The sequence below is a fragment of the Chrysochloris asiatica genome, unplaced genomic scaffold (assembly GCF_000296735.1).
Source record: "Chrysochloris asiatica unplaced genomic scaffold, ChrAsi1.0 scaffold00180, whole genome shotgun sequence".
NCBI classification, from domain to species: domain Eukaryota; kingdom Metazoa; phylum Chordata; class Mammalia; order Afrosoricida; family Chrysochloridae; genus Chrysochloris; species Chrysochloris asiatica.
Window position 1 is genome coordinate 5,935,502 of NW_006408698.1, and position 12,543 is coordinate 5,948,044.

The 12,543-nt window shown below is 37.2% G+C and overlaps 1 protein-coding gene across 1 annotated transcript in view; it reads left to right on the top strand.

Moving 5' to 3' along the window:
* The window catches only part of DIAPH2 (diaphanous-related formin 2), a 1,391,152-nt gene extending 1,381,863 nt beyond the window's left edge, over nt 1-9,289 (top strand). The window contains exon 27 of the mRNA XM_006872015.1: nt 9,225-9,289. Coding sequence (XP_006872077.1) covers nt 9,225-9,289 — 65 coding nt within the window. The remainder of the gene's footprint in view (nt 1-9,224) is intronic.
* The last annotated feature ends 3,254 nt before the right edge of the window (nt 9,290-12,543 follow it).

Below are 12,543 nucleotides of genomic sequence, written 5' to 3' on the forward strand. Positions count from 1 at the left end.
ACTCCAAAGTTGACCCTCAAAAATGCATATTTAAAGTAAAAATATAAGTTGTAGGGGATTTGCTCAACCTGATAGTTAAAATATAAGGCTGGAATAATAAAATCAGGAGGTATCAGCACCAAAATATTGGAGTATTTGGATTAATGGAACAGAAATAGGCACTAGTATAGATAATTTAATATATGATAATAGTAACATTATGAATCCAAGTAGAAATTAATTATTATTCAACAAATGGTGCTGGCATGAACTATTTCCTCTTTGTAAGGGAAGAAAAGAAAAGAAAAGAAAAGAAAAGAAAAGAAAAATAAAGCAATGTAGAACTTTACCTGATACGGTACAACAACATTAATTTCAGATCATTTAAATAGTTAAATGTTTTTTAAAAATCAGTTAAAGTGTAAGGCAAGAGATTAATTGAATGTTGATCTGATTTTTCTGGCTAAAGGAGAATTTTTTTGTTTGTTTAAGGTTTTATTGTGGATTGAGTGAAAGTTTATAGGGCAGAGCATCAGTTTTACATTCAACGAATCATAAACCTTGTTTCATTACAATGATTATTATCCCCTCCATGTACCATCAGTTAACAGTATTTCTCTCTACTCACTTTAGCTATTTTTTTTTTTTTAAGAACAAAAAACCACTCAGGCATATATAATAATTTATACCTCCAAAGGGCACATTCTGCAAGCCTGTCTCCTGGCCACCAGCTCTTAGTCCCTCTCTTCCCATGAATCTAGAGTCCTCAGCCGCTCCCCTCCTCCATATCCCCATTTAAGTTTAAAAGCTATAGAACAAATCACAGTGCAAAAGGTCAATAGATTTAACCACTTTTATAAAAGGGGTAAAAATAAAGCCATATATCTAAAATAAACCATAATGTGAACTGAATAATATGCAATCCACAAACTAAGGAAAATGTTTCTAATAAATAGTTCAATTGGCTATTAGCTTTAATATGTAGACTTCAAAATGAAAAGAAAGCAAAAACCTAAGATCCCAATAGATAAATAGGCAGAGGCCTTGCCCATCATGAAAAGGAAAAAATATAAATGGTATTATTAGCATATGAAATGCTTTGACACACTTGAACTTGAAGAAATGCAAGAGAATCAGATGCTTTGTTTTATTTTTCATATTAATGTTTATTTATTTTTTTTTATTAAAGTAATACCTAAGGATGAGGTTGTTGTTGTTAAGTGCCATCAAGTTGGTTCTGACTCATGGTGAGCCTGTATAGGGGTTTCTGAGGCTGTAAATCTTAAATGGGCACAGAAAGTCTCATCTTATTCCCATGGAGCAGCTGGTGGACTCGAGCCACCAGCCTTGTTCATTCGCACTCCGGTGATTATCTTACAGAGAGCCACAGTACTCCCAAAAAATGAGGTAAAGTAGACATATTCACATACTCCCAAGTGGGATTTAAACTAATGTAATTCTGGAAAACATTTGGACTTAATTTTGCATGCCATTTGATATAACAATGGTGCTTCCATACATGGCTTATATAAAGAGGATAAACTATAAGGATATTCATTGCCATACTGTTTATAAGAGCAAAATATTGGTAGCAACTTAAATGTCTTGCAGTCGTTAAATGGGTGACTAAATTGTAGTATATTTGTATAATAGAATAGTATGTGGCCATTAAAAATCATGCTTTTAATATCATGTTTCCAGGAGTTTATTGACATGGAAAATATCTGCAGTATAATGTTAAGTGAAAAGTAGAACACCAAATTGCATATACTGTTTCATATATATTGCATATATATGATTTTTTTTTTTTTTAATTTAAGGCACTATTGTGGTAACAGTGAGGAGAATGAACCTGGTTATCTAGTAGAGGAATTTGGCTGACCTCCACTAAAGATTAGTCCCAAACCTATGTAGAAATCCAGTGATTTTTAGTGAGTCATATACTATGCCCAACTCAGGATTCCTAAAATCACAAAGAAAAAGATGAACAGTTCTGAAATTATAGAACACAAGGGGAAAAAAATATGCTCATAAAATTTCTGTATAACAGTCTAACATAAAGGATCTGCTTTCATCAGTGTTTAGGATGCAAATAATACTCAAGAGACATTTAGGGAAACATCCTAAAGAAGGTAGCTTGGTTTCCTTAGCCTTAGCAACACAGACCCAGTCCTCACTTACTCTATTTGTTATAAAAAATGTCTGCCCATAAATGTTGGATGTACTACAAGATCACTTTTGAAGAGCTTTGTTTTCTGGAAAAGTGACTGTAAACTACAAAGGGTTTCTATTACTTTGTTTGCTAGCCAGCTAATTTGCATTAAAATGGGATATTTTGTAACACAATGTCCAGTATATACTAGCCATAGATTTATGTTATCCTGCTGTGAGGGACTAGTTTGAGGTCCCCATTTTGTATTATGTTAGATCAACATTGATTTAACTACATTTCTCTGAAGCACCAGGGAGAAAACAGTCCTTCCATAGACAACAGATGGGCATCTAACCTGGGGGGAAATGAATAATGGACATGGCCTTTTAATCACAGTTTTCACAATTCCACCTTGACCTACTCATGCAGTATGCAAGACACAGCCTTGTACCACTAGAGCGACACTCTGATTGTTAAGAGGATGAGTTGCACATGCCTAGGTTAAATACCACAGACTTAAGCCCTTCAGTCTGTCACACATCACTTTTTGTTTAAACTTTATGTGAGATGTGCTTATTCCTCAGTTACATCATTTGAGAAAGTTTTCGGTAAGAGCGAAATTCATAACATAAGTAGATTTAGCTATGAATTTGAAATTTTGTGACATTCAGAGATTTCATGGATGATGTGCTTCATACATAGTTGCTCAAAATATATGATTGCATGGATGAATTATAGAGCAACTCAATAATGGATTTAATCCATTCACTACATGACTCAGTTGGAAGGTTTTGAAATTAATATCAAATCAATTTATGTTTAGATTAAGCATAAAACTTCTTGCTCTTATAACCCAAACCCCACTGCTGTTGAGTCATTTCTGCTTCATAACAACTCTATAGAACAGAGTAGAACTGTCCTGTAGGATTTCCAAAGGCTATAAATCTGTATGGAAGCAGACTGTTACATCTTTTTTCCTGCAGAACAGCTGCAGCTGGTGGGTTCAAACTGTCGACATTTTGGTTAGCAGCTGAATACTTTAACCACTGTGCCACCAGATGACCTGCTTGCTCTTATGAGGATGTGGAAAACCTTAACACCAGTTTCCGCTGGTTAAACTGATACTCAGAGTGTGCTGAACCACATTAAAGCTGGTGCAAAAACCATATGGGGACCGTGTCTGACTTCCCCATGCTTCACAAGGGGGAACGAGAATCAAACTCAAAATCAGCCCAAGGCCAATTCCTATGAAGCAGAGGCCAGACATGCTTCCGCCTTACAACCTTCTGTACCCTATTCTGACACCTACTATTCCTCACACAGCACTCTCAGCTGCACATCTGGGTTCGATAATAATCCATTGCAATGGCCACACAGAGCTTATAACAGTACTCACAATTATGGGTTTTACCAGGGAAGTAAACAGAGTACAATTCAGATCAAAAAACAACTCAGGACTCAGCAGTTCTCTAGTCAGGAACACCTAGGCAGACATGCCTTTCTCTTGTCTTCAGCTTCTCAGCCATGTGGCCCCTTGGCCTCTGCCCCAGTCCATGGGCCTGGAGCCCACATGTGCTCTCTCTATGCCACTACCTCTGCTGTCACCACTTTTCCAGGTAGGGATCTCATGCTTCACTCATTCTCTTCCTTCCTGATGGTCTTGGGATTATCTGTCTCTGCTTCTGAGATGACTCCGTTTAAACCTAGCTGAAGGGCAAAACTAACTAATCCCAGCCTTAAGTGTTCTATATACCTCATTTCCATGGTCCATATATTAGTTTCTTGTGCCCAATCCCATGGTGGGAATTAAGAAGACTTTGGATAGAAAAGCCATATCATCTAAATTCAAGGCACCACAGCTAGGCTATATTATATTTAAATATATTAAATGCTCTTTTTGTGGCAGATCTGAATTTCGCTTCTGTTTTAGCCACTCCTCCGTAGGATGCACAGTTTCATAGAATCTTGTCCTGTTCTTTAATTTCATGCTTTGACCAGGGTTTCTTCTGTAATATCAGAATCTATTCATCTTCACAAGGGGCACATTCCAATGACAAGTCTTAGATGACCAAAGAGAGCCCAACAACAGTAATTTTGGAAGATGCATCTTGGGACTGACATCTCAGGCTTTGTTGTTATTAAGTTCTATAGAGTCAGTTCTGACTCATAGCGACCCTATATAGGGTTTCTGAGGAGCGACTGGTGAGCTTGAACCACTGACCTTGCTGTTCAAACCAACCTTGCAGTCCAGTGCATTAACCCACAGCACCACACCAGGAGTAATCCTTGTGTTTGAAAATAACGTAAATCTTTCTGGAAATCTTAGATCATGAAGATATATTAGTGTCTTGTAGACTTTCGTGTAAGGAACCCTGGTTCCTTGCTCATTGCTAACTGAAAGGCCAGTAATTCAAATCCACCAACCTAGGAAACCCTATGGGGCAGTTATACTCTGTCCTATAGCATCTTTATGAGTCAGAATCAAATAGGTGGCATGCAGCAAGACTGGCTTGGAGTCCCTGGGTGGTGCAAATGGTTAACGTGGTAGGCTGCTAGCCAAAAAGTTGGTAGGATTGAGTGCACTCAGATGCATCTCAGAGACAAGATCTGGCGATCAACTTCTGAAAAATTAGCCATTGATAACCCTAGGAAGCACAGTTCTATTCTGACATATTTCATCACTATGAGTTAGAATCAACTCAATGGCAACTGGTTAGACTTTCTTATTCATTATGTTACTCCATGTATTAAAAAGAAGAAGAATGATAAAAATATGAAAAATTACATTCTCCTATCTTCCAATGGAGCCCTTCTTGTTGTTAAGTGCTGTCGAGTTGGTTCCAACTCATAGTGACCCTCTATCTCAGAGTTCCAGAGAAGCAGCTGGTGAGCTTGAACTGCTGACCTTGTGGTTCAAGCCAACCTTGGAATCCAGTGCATTTACCCACAGAGCATGGTGCCACAAGGTTGGTTTGAACTACCAAGTTGGTTTAAATCCACCAACCACTGCTCGGAAACCCTATACAGGGTTGCTATGAGTCGGAACAACTCGATAGCACTAAAAATATAACAAAATCTTCCAATGAAATGTGTTTTCCTACATCTCATTGCACAATGCCCCCAACAAATAAATACACAAAGACAGCCCACCAGTCTTCCACTTTTTGATTCCAAAGAGACAGCAGGCTAACTGGAAAGTGATGTCACTTCTTGTTAACAAAATCAAGACCAAACCCACAGCTGTCAAGTCCATTCCAACTCATAGCGTTCCTATAGGACAGGGTAGAACTACTCCTTAGGGTTTCTGAAGCTATAAATCTTTCCAGACTGCCAGAGTGACCGGTACGCTCGAAGGCTGAATATCTAACTCGCTACATCACCAGGACTTTTTGCTTATTAACCAGGCCTGTATCTCTGATAGTGTACTGGTTACGAATCGGGCTGCTTACCTCAGGGTCCACAGTTCGAAACCACCAGCTGTTCCACGGGAGATAGATGAGGCTTTCTGCTCCGGTAAAGATTTACAGCCTCGCTGTAAATTACAGGCTCGCTATGAGTGGGAACCGACTCCACGGCACATAACAACAACAACAACATCATATCTAATACACTTTATATTTAAATGTAAAATATTAACTTTTTCGAAGCTATGCCCCAATTTCTGTCACGGGTCACTATGAATTGGGAACGACTCAACGGTACTTAGCAACAACAACACAGTAGACTAGGAGAACACAGTGGATATCTAGGATAAGCACTGGACTGCGAACCACAAGGTTGGCAGGTTGAGCCCATTAGCCACTCTATGGAAGAAAGATGAGTCTTTCTGTTTCCACAAAAATTTACAACCTTGGATTCCCTATACAGGGTTGCTATGAGTCAGAGCATCTTAGATGTCACTTAACAACAACAAGTGTCACTAGTGTTGGGAGAGGACAACTAGTTAGAATTTGGATCAGAAGGATGGAATATTTAGGAATAAATGTAACCAGAGGAACAAAGGACCTATACAAAGAAAACTACAGAATTTGGATCAGGCTAGGTATTGTGGACTCTTGCTTCAGTGCTGTAAGATAAACGTTGGCCTGTAAACCACAAGGTCAGTGGTTCAAACCCACCAGTTGTTCCTCGGAAACTCTATACAGGATCGCTATGAGTCAGAACCGACTCGATGGCACTTCCCAACCATAACAACAGGTCTTATGTAACTCTCAGATCATATTACACTTCCTCAACCTATGTCCCCAAATATGAAGCTCAGTCCCGCTCGCAAACAAGTAAATTGTTGCAATGTCATCTCTGACAGCAATGACATCTAGTATTTGCAACTTTTAAAATAAACATCGTGCCAGCCTTGTGCCCTGACCTTATGAAGGTCATTGATTTTTCCCCCACATCACTGATTTTTTGCCCAATAATAGTTAATATGACAAAAATAAAGGTTGTTTTTCAAAGATTTCAAGGATTCTCAATCTCTGCTTCAAAGAAGGCATGAATCCAAAGGTGAAAAGTTGTTGTCATTCAATTTCTAGCAATTAGGATGTGAAGACAGATTTTTAAAATATGCTAGATGATATACTCTACATTCTGTGTGTGGCTCGATCTATTCATGTCTAGAATATAAATATAAATGTTATAACTAAAGTGGTGGTTGTTATGTACTGTGGAGTAGGTTCCAACTCATCGCGACCCTGTACTGGGTTTTTGAGGCTGTAATTCTTTACAGGAGCAGAAAGTCTCATCTTTCTACCATGAAACAGCTGGTTATTTCAAACTGGTGACCTTGATGTTAGCAGCCCGACTTGTAACCTCTACGCTACCAGAGCATCTTATGACTAAAGTAGGTTTCGTATAAATAAAAAGAATCGGAAGTATATCAAAAGGTCTGGACCAGCTGTTACAGACATTGTTTCTAATGGCATGTTTTCATAAATAAAATTGTTGGTTGACATTTCAGAAATGTAAGTATCAAAAAAAAAAAACTAAGTGGTGACCTTTTCAAAATTGCCTTTTCTCAGAATTATCTCATAAATTTAGAGACCAATTTGGTACAAAAAAAAATTAATAAAAAAAAAAAAGAAGGAAGGAAAGAGTAAAATATAGAATGTTCTTTTGTGCATGCCAAAACCTGTATTTGGGCCCTGAACCAGTGCTCATCCTGCATCACAAAAGCTTCCATGTCTTTTCTTTAGTTCACTTTCACCTGAAAATCTCCTTATTTTCTTACAGTGAATGAATGCCACCAGTAAGTTACAGGTTGCTGTGAATCCTTACATCACATCATTTAATACTGTCAGGCTGAGTTTGGGGATGTGGTTCTTTTCTAGGATCCAATGGGCAGTAAGCTAACAGAGGCATGTATAGGATCATCAAGACACAAGCCTTTGTTTGAGCTAGAACAATCCTTTGTGAATGCTAGCAGAAGTCTCATTTCTGATAGCTTTAACCTTGCATGCTTAAATGCCAGCAATGCAGTGATAACCATTATATTATGATCTCATTTTTAAAATGTTTTCTATAAAGTTCCAAGCCAATCTGTATGCAAACCAATGACATCTAAGTTCTAAGTCCTTTTTCTAGGAATGTTATCTTCACATTTTTAGCTGAATTGTGATCCATATCACAGACTAATGGATTTCTTAAAATGGTATCTTTCAAAAGATACCCAAATGATCCATCACTCAGATATATCTCTGAGTAAAAAAAAAAAAAAAAATTGCCTTTCTTTCTTTCTTTCTTTCTTTCTTTCTCACCTCTCAGTGATATTGCACTATAAAACACTTTGTAGACTTTAAACTTAGCCTAGTTGCCTCAGTGTACTCATGCCATGGTGTTAATGAGACAAAGGGCCATTTAGCTTTGCTCTGTGTACTGACCACAGACTACTGGGGATCAGTCAAGAGATGCTTATACAGATAAGCATCTTACTATGGTAAGACCTCAGGACGACTTAGTCTACCCTCCCCATGTGATAGGCATGATGTGTGTGTGGGGGGGGGCGGGGTATCTTTTTAGGGAAGAAATGACAAGTAGCTTGGGAGGCCCCAACATCTACTTGGGAACAAAGCAGGCCTGACATTCAGGTATCAACTTTACATTGCAATCCCCTGTCATATCTTTGATTTGCTGTGTAACCTTCATCACTAAAGCAGAGATAATAGGATAGAATGAAATGGGCTTACCTCCCGGGGATGTTGTGTGAATTAGCAAATTAACGAGTGTAAAGTGTTAGCATTTATGTAAGTGCTGGTGGTTGGTAGGGACCTAGTCTCATTCTAAATAGAGAACATAAGTATATTATGCTTTTTCAGAGAGGGCTTTTTCACCCACATCCATTGCGTCTAAGCTGAGCATAAAACAGAGGTGATAATAACATAGTAGTGAAGCATCTCAATGCAGAGCTGTAAACCTTTTTCCTATTAAAGTGAAAACTATTTCCAGCAACTTTCAATGCTTTTAAACTTTGCTTTCCAAGCTTTGTGCCAACAGTTATCTCTGCAGTGATTATTCTTCCTGTGACTGGTGGGGAGAATGGGACCTGTTCATTATTCATTCCCATAATGACTATATAATGTATTGAATTTGTTTACATCATACAATCAGGCAGCGATTCAGTAGCTGGTTAGATTGCTACATATTACAATCATTATTAAAAGAAAACTCTGCTGCTTTACCCACGCTGAAGTCCTCTAGAGGTAGCCAACATACAAACTGAAAACTCATGGGGAATTGAAGTGCTTTCCAACAAAAGTCACTGTACATAGATTCCTTCAATTTCACATCTTTACCAAGGGATTTTGTTGTCACTTGCTGTTTCCAAGGGGACCGTGCTTGAGAGAAATCTTCCATTTCTTCTATTACACTGACTTCACTTACCAAGAAAGTCATTCATTGCTGATTGCAGAACTCTTGAACTTAGCCTGGCAGCTGCAGTATAAACTCCTCAGATCTGGGCTTCATGTTACTTATTTACATATTCATTTGATGTGATTTTTTTCAGGACTGTTTGAAAACCTCTTGACCTGACATCATGTAATAGCTGAGATCTAAAGCTCACTGTGTCTTTTGGCTTCTTTTTCTTTTTGTCTTACAGATAACAGACGGGTACCTTTGGAAAGGTCACGTTCTCGTCACAACGGAGCGATCTCATCTAAGTGATTCCTGAGGCCAAAGAGTATGAAAAATATTTAAGCAAACAAAATCATACATTTTGAGAAGAAAACATGCATTCAAGGGATGGAGAGAGGATATAAGTGCAGTTCTAACAAGATCAAGCTAAGCTGGATGAAATCATGCACATTTGGAAAACGATTGCAAGACTCCTCCCATAATTATACTAATGTGTGCGCAGTTATCAGAATTATAAAAAATGTGTTCCTCTCTAGTGTAATGATGTATGTTATTTGTTATTATGTGCGATCTTCTGATGGTGATGATGAAAATGTAAGAGATTGAAAATAAGCCTGTTCAAAGACATTCAGTGTGTCAGAAATTGATAAACTTACACAAATTTCTCAGGTCATCAAATTTTGAAAAGGAAGAAAGAGAAGATAAAGACTAGAAATAAAGAATTATTCAATATCTGATTTTGATTCCTTTAATATATAAGAAGAATTGTTGTTGTTCAGTGATGTGGAGTCAGTTCCGACTCATAGTGACCCTGTGTAGGGTTTCTGAAGAATAGACCAACAAAAATATGCATATTTATGATTTTGGATAGACACTAACATTGTGCACACTGTAAGACAAGCCATTTTGGGGACTCATAAAAAGCACTGCTCAGCTCCAGTCAAGTTATTTAGAATCTTATCTCAAGTGAAAGCTAATGGATTCATCTGCTTTGGCTGAAATTAAACTTATCATTAATCTAGAGTTACAGCATGATATTGCAGGCACTTACTGCTAAAAATAAACCAAAGTTCCACAGACTCAGTTACGGAAAGTGATTTGAACTTTATTTAAAGAGATATTTTCTAATGATGCACATAGATCTACTTTATACAAATACTTCATATGGCTATTTTTTGGGGGGAAATTCACATTTTAATGTTTATGCTAGGGAAGAATCTGAAAATTCTATTACCTTTATTTAGATATTAAACTCTGGTTTATTTTCTCTTCTACTGCTTCTTTCTCTGTAGACCTGTTCGAAGGCAAGGAATACAGTTCTAGAATATCTGAGAGAGAATACAAGTTCTCTCTACAGGAGGCAGCAGAAAACTGTCTGAAAGGTCAATTGTTTTATCTAACCTTCTACTCCCTTTTCCAAATCTGCTTTGGTGGTCTGAAGAAGGAAAAAAAGAAATTCTATGTATGTATGTATGTGTATATATGTGTAAATATTTATCTCTCCTGCTACAATAATTCCATATCCCAGTGGCTAAGTGAACTTCTCAATCATCATTATTCTTACCTTTTATTAACAAAACGATGCTGCCAAAAGAACTCTAGGGGGAAAACCAAGCGCTACATTTTTTCTTAAATAGATGATGGAATTAAAATTAAGCTTAACTTGTCTATTATTTTAAGATATGCATTGAAATAATGTGGTTTCACTTCTCTGCAGTGCAGTTTTAAGACTAATTCATGCAGATGATTGTGATTAGTGTTATAGATTTTCGTATATGTATATTTCTAATACAGAAAATTCTATTTCTACTCATCCCTCGCACATTATAGACATTCAGAAAGAACAAATGACTCACTCAGCAAGTCACTGTCTGAAAAACTGTAAACAGATGACCAACAGTTTACAGATTCCTTTATATTGATGCGTAATGATTTAAACTGCTGCCTTTCCGTCCAGTGCTTTCTTACTTGGATATTATACTGCAAAAGCTCTAAAGCTGCTATAGTACAGACATCAAAAAAAGTAACAGTATCTGAGAATTTACAGTTCTATTGTATCTTAAAAGACACACACACAACCTTAAGGGACATATCAATTCCAGTTTTTATTTTATTTTTATTTTTAACAAGAAAACTTCAGATTGTACTAACTTATGTATAGGCTTGAATATGTGTATTTTTGACTTCACAATGTCTTTTTGGAAATCTTCATGATATGGCTTGTGTCTTCTGGTTAACTATTCAGGCTTTAGGAAAAATGCTATTTCCAAATGTTAACCCTGACTAAAATTTGGGGACATTTAGCATGCCATGTTATCAAGTTGGTAAGGGTAAAAATACTGATGTGTTTTACCTTTTCTAGATGTGAACTTGTCTTATTTTCTAGCTTGTTCAAAAGAATGAAGAACTATTATTGATAAGTTATATATTTATATTTAGACTAATCCCACATGCTTTTGAAAACGATGAAAAAATCTCTCTGGGTTTTTCATGACGTTCCTATCATTTGGTTAAAGGGCTTGCTTCCCTGATTTATAATGGCTCTGCTCTAGTTTTTACAGTTTTGTTTTACACAGATAAGTAACACTAATAAAAGTACACAGTGATATTTTTAGTATTGAACCAAGTATTGCTAAAGTATTATGTTGAGTTTATTATTAACACATGTGAGAATCACCATTTATTCAGATTTTTTCCAGAATGTTATTTTTTAAAGTATAAAGCCTTTAAAGAGTGTTTGCTAGTGATATTAGTTTCCTGTGGCTGCTATAATAAATTACCACAAATAAGATGTCTTAACACACTTGCAATTTATTCTCTCACAGTTCTGGAGACCAGAAATTTGAAATCAACATATCAACAGGGTTTTGTTCTCTCTGGAAACTCTAGGGGAATACCCTCTCAATGCCTCTTGTAGACTCTGGTGGCTGTGGGCATTCCTTGGCTTGTGGCCTTCCTGTGCGTGCCCCTCTGAGTATGGCTCAAAACTCCCTCGGCTTCTCTCTTATAAAGATACATATGATTGTATTTAGAGCTCATCTGCATAGTCCAGGATAAGCTTCTCCTTTCAAGGTACTTAACTTACATCTTTTGCTATATGAGATAACATTCACAGGTTCCAGGATTAAGACATGTTCATATCTTTTTTTGTGGGGAGGGGAAACACCATTTTAACCCACTACCAGTCTTTCCTCTGATTCTCAAAATGCCATGTCCATCTCATGTGCAAAATGCATTTACCCTATCTCCAAAGTCTCACCCTATTAGAGCCTCAACTTCTAACATGCACCAGCTCAGAAGTCTCAGATCTCAATTAGATATGGATGAGATTCTGGGGATAATCCATCTCCATGTATAGACTTATGAAACTAGAAAACTTGCGATCTGCTTCTAAAACCCATTGGTGGGATAGGCATGGGCTAACAGGTAACAGACATTTCTATTCCAAAAGGGGAAAAAATGGATGATAGAAAGGACTTACTTGTCCTTATCAATTTCTAAACCGAGCACAGCAAATTCCATTAGGTCTTTTAAGACCTGGGAATGATCCTCTGTGGCTTGAA